The sequence below is a fragment of the Urocampus carinirostris genome, chromosome 14 (genome assembly GCF_059441175.1).
Source record: "Urocampus carinirostris isolate Australia breed hairy pipefish chromosome 14, RoL_Ucar_1.0, whole genome shotgun sequence".
NCBI lineage: Eukaryota > Metazoa > Chordata > Actinopteri > Syngnathiformes > Syngnathidae > Urocampus > Urocampus carinirostris.
Window position 1 is genome coordinate 10,557,629 of NC_142362.1, and position 17,219 is coordinate 10,574,847.

Sequence of the window (17,219 nt, forward strand, 5' to 3'; positions counted from 1 at the left end):
ACAAGGCCATCTATGTTGGAACACATAAACTCTCACACAAACACACGGGTAAGTCTTGAACAGAGAAAGGAGGATTCTGAATATTGGGTGCATAACAGTATTGCTCTCTCGGATGTCCCAGGTTTACAAAACAATTAAAAAAAATACATATAACACTGACATATAATTTACTGTAATTTAAAGAAAACAAAAAGCAGGCAAAAAACAAACACTGCGCTGTGTAATGTTAACAAATAAATAATCACAATTGTGTTTTTATTGTAGAAAATAAAACAAGCTGACAAATATAATTCGAAACGGTAAAATATAATACAGATGCTTTTTGTTTTGTTTGTTTTTTTAATTAACTTGTTGCACAATTTGTAATCTTTATACATAGAAAAATTTGTACAAAGGAGGATGGCATGTACATAATATTGCAGGATCTGTCGGGCTAGTTGCTAAAATCGTTATGATGGTTTACATTATGTACACGCGAATCAGATCACGTAGCAGCGAGAGCAGCATCCACAGGTAGAACACTGGCTATACCGATGCCATGAACAAAGCTCGGTTTTTCCCAAACATCTTCTCTGTTCATAATCTCCAACCAAAATACCTACGTCAAGGAAAGTGCTCACAAATTGTGTGTTAAGTGCATTTTTGAGTGCACCCCTTGAATGCTTCTCATCCTAAAGCATAGAGTACGTAGTACTAGTACTTAGATGAGAATTCTTGCAAACGTAGCATACCATTATACTGTGGACCATTTAAACGTAAAGGTGCACTCAAGAAATCCCTTTTTGGACATATTGTATTCATTTGGATCTGATACTATTGATAAAGAAACAAAAATAATATCACTGTTGGTATATTTAAATGGTGCTATATTGTATTCATGTACAACAACGCAGGATCTTACCCAACCACGAGGCACTCAACTTTGTGCGTCAACCCCATTGAAAAGATGAGGACATCGTCCCCGATACAGGGGTTATGACTTTAGTTGGTCCATTCAGTCCTGAAGATGTCAGTGGCCTTCAATTAATTGTAGTTGTTAGCAGATGTCTTAAGTTAACAGGGTGATACCTTTATTCTATCGTTGGCATTGGACACCTGCAGAGGAGATGGTATAGGATGACTTTTATGCACTGTGGCTATCGTCCAAACACGCTATTTTTTTTCATTTCCACACCCTTTAGAGTGGATCTGCTTTTGTAACCTAAGTGATAAAAATAATGGGTGAGTAGAGGCCCTTCAGAACAGGTTGGGATTTCTTATCTAAAGGCTTGCTCTCCTGTACCCGTTGATAAAACTTTAAACTAATCACTGGCACATTCTTAAATTTGAGTGGACAAGCCTATTTTTTGGGCATGTGTATGTCAATCATATGATAAACTAATTGAAACCGGATTTCACCTTTTGATGATTTTATCTTCTACCTCTATTACATAACATGGAAAAACTTAACAGCATTTTAAGTCGAAACTAATCGTCTTCAATATTATGTAATTCGAACAATTATTGAGCTCTCAAAGTTTGGAAGGCTGTCAAAAACAAACCAGAGGAAGTCGTTGTTTTCCATTGCCCGGAATGCTAAAGCAACAGGATAAGCTAAGAATGATCATGTATTCCTTGTGGTTTGGGTTTTATGACATAGTTTGCACTTTATGCAATATTTATTTGCGTATTCTAATTAGAAACATTCTTTATTTGAGGCTCTAAAAATGTTAGTCAACAGTTTCAGTGGTCTCAAACCTTTAAACTTTGTCAACTTTTCTTTCAAAACAAATTTCAGTGCATGTCAATCCAATAAAAAGGAAACCACAGAACAAACGTTTTCTTTTCCCCTTTGAGCATATTCAGAGTATGTCACATCCCTTACACAACAAGAAAATCTGAAGGGGAGGTGTGAAAAAATAACACAGCTTCATCTTTGACGTCTCATTTTCAACCTAACAATATCACTCGCACAGCTCTTAGTGTGCACTCTCGATTCCTCACTCAGGGTTACTCTGTTCACTTCATCTGTTCCCGCTTGTTAGAGAAAAATATAGATCAAATAACCTGTGCATCCTGATATTTCACATAAAGGTTGCCAGGTTGCGGCAACAGTGCTATAATGTTACAATATCTGCCCGTTTTGCGTTGAACTTCCATTTGTCATACAAAGAGTGTGAAGTGTGTTATTGCTCCCGTACCTTCAAAGCTTACTGTTGAGTGTATCATAGTCACCGTCTTTGAACGACGCATGCTCGTATCTGATTATCGTCATTATTGCTTAAATGTGACAAGTCGATAGAATGCTAAAGATCAGAATGGATGAAGTTACTGAGTTACTGTGTAGGTAGTTGCAGAAGAATCTCAAGACTTCCCCAGTCCAGGAAGGGTCCACGCTGGATTAGCTGCTGCTGCTGGTTTCTGAGGAACATCTAGTGAGAGGAGTCAAAAAGAACCTCGTGCTGGCAGTATATCAAAGGAAACGCCGTACACCGAGATTTTGAGCTCGGCCTTCAACAGGGCCATCCCGTGGCTTTGTTAGTTCTCGTCTTTTTGTGGTCTGTAAGGCATCTCAACTTGAGAGTGGAACAACCGAAGGTCAGCCGGTTGACTGCTTTGCCATTCTTGGCTGCCCGCCAAGACGTTACATGTCGAAAAAAAGCCCATTTCTGGAATATCCCTATCAGTCATCTGCCATCATTACTAGGTACACACGGTGTGTATTGGCAAGCAATTAGATCCAGCGATCTGCCGACTCAGCGGTTTGCCCGGGCGGGGCCTTGTCTTTTAAACAGGTACCGGACCATTCTTGGTGTGAGATTCCAGGGCTTTGAGGCTGCTCATGATCTTCTTCTGCTGTCCTCCAATTGTCAGTCCAACCTTTTTCAAATCCCTGTTAAAAAAATCCAAGAGGAAAAGGGGAGGGGGAGGAAAGGATGGGTCATTTACCAGACATGGCGACAGAGTGGGACGTGACAGAGAGAAAAGATTGGGAGGAAAAGAAATAGAAAGTATGCATTAGTGGAGAAGGAAGTGGCATCCTCCTGACATTTAATGGCATGCTCCCAGCTCGGCTCCCTTCGCATATCACCCATGCAACTGCCATTCACAACCAGACTACATTTCCCAGAAGGCCGGCGAGCTGCCACCGCTCTGGGTGAGGACACGCCTCTGATTTCCGTTGGTAATGATCAACGATACAGGCCTGTGGCCATACACCGACAGTCGCGTTTATGAGCTGTCAGCGTGCTTGGGTTTGGTTCCCTGGACTGAATTGAGCCCAGTTTTATCTAACAGGCAGGAGGGGACATTGGGAAAGGAGACTAACTGGCGCATGGGTACAATTTGACATGCAACTGAACAGGAACATTTGCTCATGAAGAGCTAAAGCTTCAATTCAACATACGTTAGGCAGTCTGTGCATTTGGAAAGTAATTCAATAACTCACTAACCTGGTGAGTACATTCAAATACATTATTAGTAGGATAAGTACAGTCCAAAAGACAAGGTACAAGAACACAATGAGAAATAGCTTGTCATAAAAGCAAGTTTTGCAAAGCAACGGACTTTAAGAAAGACATCACTGCAATCCGTGCTTAAACACAAAAGGGAGAGTTTACATGTCACAGGAGCTATCAGGTTTGAAGTAAAACAAAAAACAAACATCATACAAATAAAGGAGTTGCAGGAAAAAGCAGCATTAGTTTGCGAAAAACAGACGATTGCTCGGTTTCCATCCACACTAAAAAAAAATATTTACAATTAGAATGCTTGTTTGGATAGCCAATTGCTGTCTGAAGTGCTCACTTATAAATATGTATACAGCCAAAATCCAACAAAAACATGCATGTCTGTCCCAATAATATTTATTTTTTTATTTTTTATTTGACAGAAACATTTCTTTTTTTAATTTGTATCATTGATTTCCAAGGTAAAATTTTGGATTGTTGTTTTCCAAAGGAAAAAAAAGAATTATATTTTAAAATACAAACGATCAGTCTACCTCCATTGAGAACCAAATAAATCAGTGTTTTTTTCCAGTTGGGGAGCTCAAGTTTAGAGTGTTTGAAATTTTTGAAAACCAATTCAGAGTATTTTACCTATGAACACATTTTAACATTGTGAGGTAACCCACATTTTGACAAATACGTTTATTTCTTAAAGTCAAATGTACATAACATGACTTTGTATAAGCTCTTGTATCAATATTGTCACGAGCCAGGATGGGAGCCACCAGGTTGCAATAGCCCAAGACACACCTCAGAAAGTGGTGTCCTGACGACCCTGGCAGTTAAGGGGCAGTGAACTGTGGACGGTGATAAATATATTTACATATGCTTGTTTTAGATATAAACTGAAGAAGATACAGCGTAGGATGATTTTGCGCAATAACTCTGATGTTGGAAAAGAACCGTTTTTCCATTTTATGAAACAATGCAGCTAATTTATGAAAATAATTAGCTTTTAGCGTCAAAGAAGACAGTGCTAATTTTTCCGCAAAAGAAGACCATGACCCAGCACAAGCAAACAAGCCTTTTTGTATAATGCTTGTCGGCAGAAATCTATGTGATACAACTTTATAATCAAAATAATTAGTTATTAATTCATCACATATTTAATTGGGTAGTACCACATATTTTACGTTCTTATCAAAATGAAACAATTTAAACAATGGTAACTACATTGTTATCAATGTAAAAAATGTAAAAATTGGACATACATGTTTTGTTTTGAAAATAACGGTAGATGGAAACCTAACCATCAAGTTCCCACTAGCTATCCCCATTAAAAGAGAAGGCCAATCAGTTGCACGGGATCACGTTGCACTCCCGAGGAGGCTCTCGGCAGCACCGTACCACCCACCATCCAGAGTCCGAGGAATCAAAAGGAGAAGAACTGTGCGTTAGAGAGTGGTGATCCCCATGGACGGTTCCCATTCTGGGCAAGTTGCTGGCGTGACGTGGACCTCTGTCAGAATCACTCTACTGAGACACAGCCAGGCCCGGCAATGTTAGCAAATGGAATTGTATCACTCTTTAACATGTCCTGTTTGGTCATTTTTGCTGTTTTAGTTTGCGGTTCAAAAAGGTAAACCATTGTCAATCACAGATGAAATTTCATTTAACTGAAATGATGATGATGTTACAGAAGGAAATCAAATGCATTCATCATAATTTGGAATGAATGATCATACAAACAAAGCTCATTTGTTGCCCTGTGAGTTCACCTCTTAGAATTTAAAACCTTTCGAATGATGTCATAAGCCACGTGTTACCTCATCCCAAAATCTAAACGAACCAGGTCTGTTTGTTATTTTCTCATCAGAATTGAAGCTCGAAAACAGGCAGTGTTGCCAAAACAATTCCATAATTTTCTATACCTATAAACCTAAGGGATTGGATTACACCACGGCAATCAGAGATAGGTATCTCAAAAAGAGGAAAAAAATATGTCAACTGTTTCTTATGTGTTAGTGCAGACATTCCCATGACCTCTGTATAATACCTCTGCAGGGTATTTGTATTTGGACTGATCAAACGTGACAATAGCTCAGTGTGTAGGTACTCTTAACCTGATTGCACTTTTTAGATATGGAAATTCAACTCTTCACAAAATGGCCAGTTTGGATGAAAAGAGGAGAGAACTATATAATATGGAATAGGGAAGAGCAACGATTATTTCCTAGTGTTTTCTAGTTCTGCAAAAAGTTTTGAAGTATTGGTGGCAAGAAAGAGTTTCCTATTTGTCCTAACTCCGATGTCTAAAATAATGTCTGTCTGTGACACACATAATTAAAATATATGACGTCTATACCCGTGACTGCCACTGAGAATAAACATTTTTCAGGATTTGAGTGTACATTTTCTCCCCCAAAATAAAGCAAAACCAGACCTCCAATACTTCCAAATGGACTTAAATGGTACTAACAGAGTCAGCAAATTGCAGCCAAGTACGATTTCAGTTTGTCGGAGGTCAGAGCACCGTCAACACTTGTGCTGACTATCAAGGACTAGATTAAGTCCGTACAAATCAATAGAGTAATCTATAGAGAGCAATGCGTAGTCCCAGTCAAGGCTGCTAGTCTTGTAGCAGTGGCAGTGTTGGCCTCGGTTGCTATAGCCTCATCTTTCAGAGGATTAATACAGAAATGATCCAATTTAGAATTTAGCGACAGTGGGAGGAACGTGTAGTGCAATGGGATTCCTCTTGTGCAAGATTAGTCTTGTGTGGTGTGTTTTCTCATCCCCGATTCTGCAGTGTAAGCTCTTTTGTGGGCTGGTGAAAACGTTTTATTGATTCAACGTACCTATTGATGGAAAAAGAATACGATCAATCAGCTAACAAAGAAGAACAAAGATTGTCTTTTAAACTGACTGACTTTCTTTGTGTCTTTGAGGGTGTGTGTAAATTAATTTGGTGGCTATTGTGACTAGGGATGTGGTGTGACTGTGTTGGGTCTGTTGGATCATTTGTGATTATTTTGGGCTAGGCCTTGGGTCATAGTCTGGTTAAGGTCCCTTGTGATGATCTTATCAGTTGCTGCAGTACTGTACTTCTCAAGGGATGGCACGTTTCGTTGCTCAGAGGATGCGAATTACTTGCATTTGTCTCTTGTAATAATATGACCAGTTAGAATGTTGCTGCTTCGGCACTACATTTGTCTTCTCTGATGAGGATGTTTGTAACTTGCATTTGCTTGCTTCTTTTATGTGCCCAATATGATGTTGTCAGTTACTATGCAGTTGTCAGGTTATACAAATGTTTATTAAGATGTCAGGTAGTATCCAGTCAATGTGGTCTTGTATGTATTCTCTATGGTTATGTTGCAAGCAGAGGTAGGTAGAGTAGCCAAAAATGTTCCCCCAAAAAAGTACTCAGAATGATATGACTCCAGGAGGAGTAAAAAGTAATCATCCAAATATTTACTTGATTAAAAGTAAAAAAGTACTTTGTGAAAAAATACTCATGTACTGAGTAACTGTAGCAACCACATCTGTATTTTTTCAAACAGACATCCAATCAAATCATCAAAATATGAAAATTCATCCAATTAACAATAAATAACATTTAATTTTAAAATACATTAAGATAATCAAGGTAAATTCAAGTACAGCAATAAACAATAACAAAAATGTGTATAAATCAAATAAATCAATTTGGCACAGGCAGCACATTTAGAGCCCGAGGATTCTTTTAACGGGCTCTACAGGCAGAAGTATGCACAAGAAGAACTTGTATGAATCCTGTTTGTCTGTGAGTTTGTTTTTCAGTCTGTGTGAAAAAAGTGGTCCCTTTAAATGGTATATAATAATAATGTAACATTATGATCAAAAATAATAAATAATTTACAAAAAAATTGTATTATTCTACTAACTAAATTATAGCAGCATGTTTTGTCCACTCTACCACAATATATTGCTGTGTTGTGTAACTTATATAAACTTTGAATATATGTTATGGAATAAATGTGACTTGTTACTTTCCTACCTAATGGTTGTAAGTTGTGAAAATAGGTTTGCTTGGTTTTTATTTCCTGTGATTATTTTTCTATGTTATAATGCAGTTATTGTAGCCCAGCATCTGTCACCTCTGATAGAAATGTAAATTAGTGAGTGATATTTATAACCTGGTGTTGTCTTTTGATTATGCTGTCTGGTAATGGCACTTTCCAGAAACTACAATTGTCTCCTGTGATTATGTTGTCAGTTACTATGCAATTTATATGTTTTAATCCTCATCCCTTTTGTGCAGTTGGCAAGCCCCACTCTGTTTCTTCTAATGATGTTGTCAGTTGCTGTTCATTTGCTATACAAGGGGTTGAATATTTACGAGTCATAGTTTGTCAAATTTGGCATAGTTTTAGCTAAAGGTACATATTAACATTTTATCACTACTTTGAGGTTAATCAACAGAGACCATAATGTTCTAAAACTGGGGTACCTCTGTTCAGGTTTATTGGAGAAGATTTCCATTTGAGGCCGTAGACTTTATATCCAGCTATTTCACTCTGTTACTTTTCAGTTTGATGCAGAAAGACATTTTCTTCCGTCTTTGAGACTATGTGGCGCGCCTGTCTGTTTTCGAGTCCACCTCTCGTGTGACAGAAAGATACTTTGATGAATTTAGCAGTAGTACCCTCCCAGCGATGCACTACAGAAACATCTGCTCTTGTTTGCTACCCACATAACCTTTGGACAATATCGCTTGATGTTTGATTTGCATGTTCCCCTATAATCCACATTATAGGGAATGAGGCGTTCTTGAATACCAATCTGACAACCATGCCCGCATTTTCTCTTACAAAGGCTTTCCTCATTGGTCTTTTCAAATGTCAAGTTTACTGTCTTATTCCGTCTATGAATAGTTCCACTGCACCCAGCACCCCCCCCCCCCCCCCCCCCCCCCACACCTCAACCCACCCAAACTCCCCCAGTGTAGCTTACAATTATTTCTTTCTGTACCTCCATCTTGAGTCCTATTTCTCTACTTATCACTACTTTTTACACACTCGCCTTCTACCTTCATAATCATACTAGAGAGATGGAGAGCATGGCAAAACGGCTGTCAGGACGAGTTACCTTGAGACTTTTAGTAATGGCTCCATAGCCTTTTTTTTTCATCTCCCGATGCACCAGAGAGGACGATTGTGTGTTCTTAATCAAAAGACTCTAAAAATTCTCAGTAATGCTTGCCTCACTATTCGGGTCCTTATAAAGGATTTTGACATGAATAGGCAAAGTAACCCAGTGTGTTTGTGTCTTACTCTGTGGAAGTCTTGGCGAGGGTATCACAGGAGCTGTAGCTGACCCCGGAGAAGGCCTCATTGCAGGGTAAAGTCCTCATTCCATCCATCCAGTCCCCCATCGATCCCAAAGGGGGAACCTCTGAACTGCTTCGATCCAACAACAAGTTGGCCGGCCTAACAAAGGGCGTAAAAGTAAAAGAAAACAAAAAATATACTTTAGTAATTTTATAAACCCAGATAAGAAAACAGATGTGATCTTGGCAGACTGAATTCAGAGGGGAACATGGGTAATTTACAAAGGCTACAAATTGGTAATGGTAGAACTTATACATAGCTTTCCACTTAAACCAATGGGTGCTGATAAAATTGGCAGACCTCCAAGAACACTTTGGTTCCCTCAATATGAATAACGATCATCAATAGAGTAGCGGTAATAAGTAGGGCATGGACCCCGTGAAAGGAAAAATATTTCCTTGGAACAGAACCAAATTTTCCACGGTCAGCAATGCCAATCAGTGTACAGAACATTCCGATTTCAGCAAGAAGGCAACAGAGAATTAGCTACGGAATGCCTTGTGTTATGTGTTGTCTGTTGGCATATTTTCCGTAAGAAAACACCCATTGATCCAAAAGATGAAAACCTTGCAACAATTATTTTCCCCCAAACCAGTTAAGCATTTGATTAGGTACTAACCTAATATAAAATAGTCTATGACATGTCAGGAGTATTTGGGTTAATGTCAGCATGTTTTATTCTTAAGCAAAATTAAAAATTTCCATTTCTGTGCATGAATAGAGGAATTTCATTTAATTGGCCGGGCAATGGCCCGGTCAAGCCTAATATGGCCTAATCTTAACTTGAATTATTAGTAAAAGTCAATTGAATGCCCCGCTGTTATAGAGAGCATCTCAATTTTGAGATACAGAATTCCAGTTATGAACGGGTAACCCAACCATCATATTCTGGTTTATGAAGTAAAAACAAGAGTGTATTCCTGTTTCTGATGCCTTTTATATGGCTTTGCAAAGCTCTCATTTCACAGATATCCAGGTTGTAAAACATTTCCTGCTTGCATGTAAATTGAATCAATAAACATCCCATTACTTTGGTTGTGACTGCGTTTTCCAACTAGATGCCATATGAGCATGACAATCACTATCAGCGGAGAGCTTTACCCATCCAAACTTTATTTTGCTCAGCTGTAGTCAAACACAAAACTGACATTGTATACTTGGCTCTTACACACCGTATCTCTTAGAAGGGAAAACAGTGAAGAGTCTGATGTCTTTTGGGCTTTTATCAGTGTTATGTAAGTCCTGAAAGAACTTTTTGCAAAATCCTGAACAATTTTTGGGGAATAAAACACTTTACTTGAAAATTGAAAAAAAACTATGTGTATGATGTATATAAGAAAATTGGGTAAGTGAAAAAATAAAGATGAACTTAGATGGGATGGAAGATGACATTTCAAAGAGCAAATGAAAAGAGGAAATGTGTTTAACGATGTGACTAGGTGGTACATTGACAGGATCTTTTACTGGCAGATGAGAGAGACATCAAATGCCCAATGGGACCAAGGATGAGTGACTCGTGAAAAAGAAGGATCCACAGTGGGAAGCACAGACAGCAATACGGCCACATTTACACCAGAAGCTAGTTAGTTCTACTTCTAAGACGTCATATATTGAAAACTTCTGCCCTGGATGTGTTTGTTTTTCAGACATATTGATCTTCTGTGTTTTTGCTCTTGTTTCATTGGTTCTCTTCTGATGTCACTTCCCTTCATCATCTGTATTTCTTTTCTCCTTGAATTTCCTCTGAGCTGTAAACTGCAAATGACCTTGTTTTCCTCGCCTTTTTTCTCTTTGTTTTCTCCACGGTTGCCTTTTTGGCAGCGTATCTCACCCAAACCAGAGACAGGAACGCAACTGAAGATCTGAATGTGATGACAAAGGGAATTTTTCGAAGCCCCTCGCAGCCCTCAACAGAAAAACTCACAAAAAGTAAAAGAGTCATTGTCGAACACTGAACTCAATAAATTCCCCATCATTTTTCTTTATTTATTCACTACTTCTCATCAGGTCTGGTACGCATTATTCTGGCCAAATTCAAGTTATTTTTAAGGACTTTTAAGGCCAATGTTTCAAATTCTCGAATACTATTTGAAGTAGAAATCTGGTGTAATTCAAGTATTTTGAGGAGGCTCAAGTATATCTGCAATTTACATATGCCATTTTAATCTTGCAAGACATATTATTTTTTCTATTTTAAGTACTTGTAAATTGCAAATATACTTGTTTTTTAAACAAATGTCTCCCATATAGCTGTCAGGAAAGAAATTACAGTAATATGGAGCTTACACTTTCAGTCAAAGGATGTTTTTCCTATTACAATTTATCACCGGGAAATGATCCATTCATGTTTTGCATGGCCCATAAGTAATGTGTATAACTGATATAAAATAATTTCACTAATATACATTTCATAGGGTCTTGTTTAGGTATAGCATGCGTGTGTTCTCCTGTACAAGACCCTTAGGGGGCGATGATGACAATATCATACAAACCAATGCCAGCTGCCGTAAATCAGGATGGAAGAAATTTAATGTCATTTTTAAGCCCACTTGTTAGAGAAAATGGGCTTTACAAGCAATTTAGCAAAAATTCAAGCACTTATCAATCCTTGAAAAAAACAACGCTAAAATCTAAGCATTTTTAATGATTTTAAGCACCCCTACAAACCCCTTTTCATAAATTTGAGCTGCAGGTAATGCATTGCTGTGGTTTTAAGAGTTCTTAAGGGAAGAGAGAAGAAGAACATGCAGGACAGTTGGGGGGCAATTCATCTCCGGCCGCTCCCGGGAAATTCCTATCGAGTCCCTCGGAAAAAGGAGGGGCTGATACTAAGAGTTGGCCCTTGAAATTTAATTTCTGATCGGCCTCTGTTGGATATGATGGATGTGCTGTAGTGTTAATCAGTAACGCTCAGGTGGTCTGAGGAAAAACATTAACCCAGAATCCTTCATGTGTGACGTTTTGATTCTATTTGGCTTGTGCATGCACGATTGTTACTCAAAATGTTTGATTGATACAACATGCAATAATTCGAATAGATCTATGTATTTACTTTAAAAAAGTGATTTATTTATTAATTTATTCATGAATTACCCTCTAAAGTAGAAGTCATCTAGTGCATAAGGACCGGATAATTAGACTCCCAACCTGTTGTAAAAAATAGGTCACTATTGCAAATGTAATATTCTAGGAAATTTGTAGAAGAAATCATTATCTTTATTAATGAAGCCGTGAGTTAGGCTAAAGTAATAGTCATCAATTGCCTAAGGAAGGAATGCCAGCCTGTTCCCAAAAAAAAATTAAACATTGCAATTACAATTTCCCAAGAAATCTGCTAGATAAATCATGGACACACTGCCAAAAAGTCAAAAATCAAGAAAACAAAGAAATCTACGTTTTTTCCAAATGTTATTTATTTCTTATTCTGGCCATTGATTTTGTACATTTATTTTATACATATTTTTTTATCGTCTTATGTTTTATTTCAATAGTTGTTCTTAGTCAAGTTTACAATAGATTCTATGAATGATATTTTCAATGAATTATTAATGGTTTTACTTATTTTACCTCCCAAAAAATGTTAAATAAGATAAAAAATATGTAAAACTATCTGTCAATCACTTAAACATTCTAGAAAAGCAAGTAAAACGTATTGTGAGTATCGATAGAAATTGAAAAATGTACATAAAAACGGCACAATTAAAGAGACATAGGAAAAATTAATATGATTTAAACAAATGTGTAAATTATTTGCACTTTGACTGAGACAGAATACTAAAAATAAACAAGGCCTTTTATAAATGTGAAAATTTTTAAAAAACAAGGTAAACTATAATCAATTTATTTGCAAATGAATGACTTATTTGTATTTCAACTAACACGGAATATAGTAATCCTTTGCGGTTTCACAGTTTACTTTTCGTGGTTCGAATATTTCACGTATTTTATAATTTAACTGTCTTTAATGTTATTGATATCAATGTAGTGTGCATTGTGTTTTGCAGAAGACAGCACAGAGCAAATATTATTATGGATCAGGTTGCAATGTTTATGTGTGTGTTGTTTGGGCGTGACTCACTGTATGCCGTCAGTTAAAGAGCCAGGGTAAGCAGGCTCACGAGTCAATGTGTTCACAACCCAAAACAAATCTGACTATAGCTAGTATTCTAGTGGCTCTTTATGTTGAACATTGACCCATCAATTAAATTGGACTCTGAGTAAAGTCAGAAATGCGCTAGGAAATCCTAAAGCCGAGCAGGTGCTCCGTGGATTGTTATCGGGGGTGGGAATATACTGAAATGGCGCCGGAATTCTGGTCTACTACAGCTAGGCTACACGAAAACTCTCACGAACTTCCCCTGCTGGGTCTGTATCTCACAAACGCTGGATCCATTTACCATGAAATGGGTGACCTGGAGCTACAACTAGTGCGAAACCACTCCGTAAGTGACATTTTGTATTTTAATAATCATAGATAGCTAGCTGGCCACTCTCTACATCACTTTTCAACCAAATGAAATTATCTGCCAGTTTATCGATAAATTCTTTCTGCAGTGCATGATCAGTGTCTTTAAATAAAACACGACATTTTTAATAAACAAGCCTTTTTGAGAACTATCCAATAGATCACCTTAGTCGAGCCCTCCACCCCCGATTGAGTCATTTTGTTTTGCAAATGACCACCATTTGTGGAGCACATCCATGCATTATTCATTTATGTCGTTATGGAATCTCTGCTATGTTTCCATGACACTACAAGCGGGCATGACGGACAGTGCCCTGCAGGCCTGTTTGGACAGTGGTTGGCCCATAATTAGTCTCTGACAGCCAACCTTGACCTACTGATCCCAGATCCTCGCCATGCAGGGACAGTAAACTCTGACTGGGTCCCACCCCTGATCCCTCCAGATGCTAGACTCTGGTCCTGGGCTCTTGTCTGGCGGGGGTGTTCCATTAACCAGCTAGGACAGCTCTGTGACGGACGAGGTGTGTAGAGTTGAGTGCAGCTGCTCCCACTGCGCAACTGCCGCTTTGGACACATACACACATGCACGAACGTGCAAACTTCCCATAAATCAGCACGCGAGACTGTGGCGGCCAGCCGGTGATCACCCAGTGTTAAAAGCCAATCAGGAAAATTACATGCAAACTCCAAGGGACCTATTTTCACTTTCTTAAGAAATCATTAGTCAATGTTATGAGCTTTGACGTCTCAGTAATACCACATGCGGCTGCCACACACCCGCGAGGCTTGTCCTACTTCCTGCCTAAACTGACAATTGTACAAGTACTGCCCCCCATTTCACCGCTGATGGTAAAAGCAAAACATATAGATTAAGAAAAAAATATGCACAAACAGAAACACACACACAAACACAGACCTCTCCTGGGGTCTTATTATGCTACTTTGATACCGTTTTTTTTACCTGTTTTTAAATATTGGACCCCTGCAAGGAAGATGTCTTACCACTCAAGTTCATGATTTCAACTGTTATTATTATTATACACTGTTGTTTGTTGTTTTGACCTATGAACTACCGTAAATTCCGGACTATAAGCCGCTACTTTTTCCCCAAACTTTCACTGCGGCTTATTCAGTGATGCGGCCAATTTATATAATATTTCTAAGGGCCGCCAGCGGCGCTCGAGTACAAAAGGTAAGATTTAGACCGGTGGAATATATGCGACGAGGAAGACTGCAACTTCTTAGCTTGTGCACAAATTAAATTACCGTAGACATATCCTCATCACGCAAATTGTGAAAAGAAAGGCACATGACGCAGCTTTCAAGCTAAACGCAATCGAGCAGTCCGATAAAGAGGGAAACAGAGCTACTGCACGTAAACTTTACTGTGCGAGCGTGTTGCTAGCGTGTTTTTGAATAAGGGAGCGTGGGACAACGTCTATATGACAAAGTCTCTTTCCCATACTGAAGGAAGACGACTTTGATGATGTCAGTTATAAGGAGGAAGATGAGGACGGTTTACTGTGATTTCTACATGTACGGTATGTTTTTTTAACATACCAATTTACTGTGTTGCAAGCGTGTTGGTAGTAGCGTTTTGCTACCTTTCACAGGCACGGTTTGGGATTAAAGTTATAATATTATTATTAAAGCTTTGAAAACTCTCTCGGTGTACCGTCTTTCTTTGTAAATATGTGTAACCATGTATAATATGTATTTGCAACTGTATATTTTTGTAATGTATTTATTTTAGAGACTTATTCTGATATGTTTTCCACGGGCGAATCAAAAAGAAGGGGCGAAAAAAACGGGGGCTGACGGGAAGTGGAGTAAAGGTGAGACGTGTTTGTGGACGAAGCATAACATAGTGCATATATATCTTTCCCACCCTTACCTTTGGAAATATACATTTTTTTCCCTTGGATTATTTTTAACGGGACCCGGACTCTGCAGGTCTGCATCAAACCTTAAGTACCGGTATCATTTTCCTTTCATTTTACCGGCTGTGGTTTTTGGACCGTGTACTTTATATTCAGTTACAATTGCGGGACTCAAAGTCGGGTTTGGGTTAATTTTGTGATTGTGTTACATGTTTTAATGTGGGCACATGCGGCTTATATACAGGTGCGGCTTGTGTTAGTACAAAAGCGGTTATCCTCCTAAAATGTGGTGGGTGCGGCTTATAATCAGGTGCGCTCTATAGTCCGGAATTTACGGTATTTACATCTTTGTAACGTTCAGCCAATCAGGTTGCTGTTCTCTGATTTTCACACCCTATTGGGCAGATTTGCTTTCGTAACCAAGAAAGGAAGGGCTAAGGAAAGGGGCTTTAGAACATGTTGGACTTTTTTTATCTGAAGGCTTCTCACTCTGTCTTCCTTGCAAGTTCAAAATCCATTGATGTCGCCCTTATTCTGAGTTTCTACTAAACTTTATCTTTCGAGGAATCATTTTACCATTGTTCAACTCCTTTGTATAGAAAGAGATTAATAATGTATAAATAAATTATACAAACAAGGACATGAAGGATAATTGCTCTTTTACAGTATTTATTTTGTTAAATTATTTTTTCTCATTTTACTAAAAATAATTCCCAAAATATTTTGTAAAATAAGAAATAGATCATTTAGAATAGGCAACATTATCTTCTATTTTCTGATTAATTTCAAGTAATCTCTGGCAATTTAAGAAAATTATTTCACAGTAGAAAAAGAAAAAAATAACACGTGCATCAAAAGGTGCTGCAATGATGATTTCAGCCAGAAGATAGTGTCGTCAAATACAATATTTTGAAGTTACATAAACAACCTTTACACTTTAGAAAATGCGAAAGTATCAATTTAGTAAAAAAAAAAGAAAAAACATTAAAAATTTAGAAAATTGTGCATTATAAAATATTTAGCGCATTTTGATTATTAGTAATATTTACTACTACTGGAATAATTTAAAATAAAAATGGCATATTATATTTATTTTTAACTGGAAAATTAAATTTCAAACATAATACAGTGAATTGCTGAATTTTGATGATAAATATTTTTTCTAATATGGATTTTTTTCTTATTTCATAAAAAAAATACTAAATTAAAGTAAAGAAAGGAATATATCATTTCGGCAAACATATCTGTGCCAATGGCCAAGAATTCTGTCATAATAATAAACGTTGACTGGCAAACAAAAGTGAGTACACCACTTGGTAAAAGTGGCAACGTTTTAAAATTGTATGCAGGCTTCATTATTTTCCAATACAGTGGAACCTCGCTTCCTGACCATAATCCGTTCCAGAACCCTGTTCGAAAACCGATTTGTTCGAGCACCGAAATCATTTTTCCCATTAAAAATAATGTCAATCGTTTTAATCCGTTCCAACACCATGAATGTTTACCTTGAATGTTTAACGTAAACATAAAGCTAACCCAGGCTAATCGTACATTCGTGTTATCGTAGTCTTCCGTACGAAAGATTCCCCTAACATGAACGAGTAAAAATAAAAAAAAAACAGGTGGTTTACAAGTCATTTAGCACCCAGGTCTCCACAACAAGTGGTGAGCGGTTCATTGGAAAGGGGGCTCCGTTCCAACACCCTCAATATTGGGCTCCGTTCCAACACCCTGAATGTTTAACGTAAACTTAAAGCTAACCCAGGCTAATCGTACGTTTGCGTTATTGTAATCTTATGAATAGGATTTCTTACCTTTGTGGTGGTCAGCAGAAGGCGCTTGCACACCTCCTTCATATTTGGCTATTATTTCTTTCTTAAATGCAATAGTTGTACGCACTACTTTTCTTTTTTTACCTGTAGCAACTTTGCTGCTTGCACTGACTTTCTTCGGAGGCCGCTCAGCATCGCGCCCTAGCGTACGCACTCACGCATTACCGGCGTTTGAACTCCGAGTTTTTTGACCGAACAGCGAAGCAAGAATTTTTCGAAATTTTTGGTCGGACACCGATTTG

The 17,219-nt window shown here is 37.9% G+C and overlaps 1 protein-coding gene across 3 annotated transcripts in view; it reads right to left on the reverse strand.

The window, feature by feature from the left end:
- Positions 1-1,289: 1,289 nt before the first annotated feature.
- The window catches only part of epha3 (eph receptor A3), a 163,881-nt gene continuing 147,951 nt past the window's right edge, over positions 1,290-17,219 (reverse strand). Inside the window, exons 16-18 of one of the 3 annotated variants that reach the window (XM_088353344.1) lie at positions 8,744-8,899; positions 4,843-4,961; positions 1,290-2,872 (exon numbers count right to left, since the gene is read on the reverse strand). In XM_088353344.1, coding sequence (XP_088209470.1) covers positions 4,883-4,961; positions 8,744-8,899 — 235 coding nt within the window. In that variant the 3' untranslated portion in view covers positions 1,290-2,872; positions 4,843-4,882. Of the gene's footprint in view, positions 2,873-4,842; positions 4,965-8,743; positions 8,900-17,219 lie in introns of all 3 variants that reach the window. The other 2 variants (XM_088353343.1, XM_088353342.1) reach the window with 2 other exon arrangements.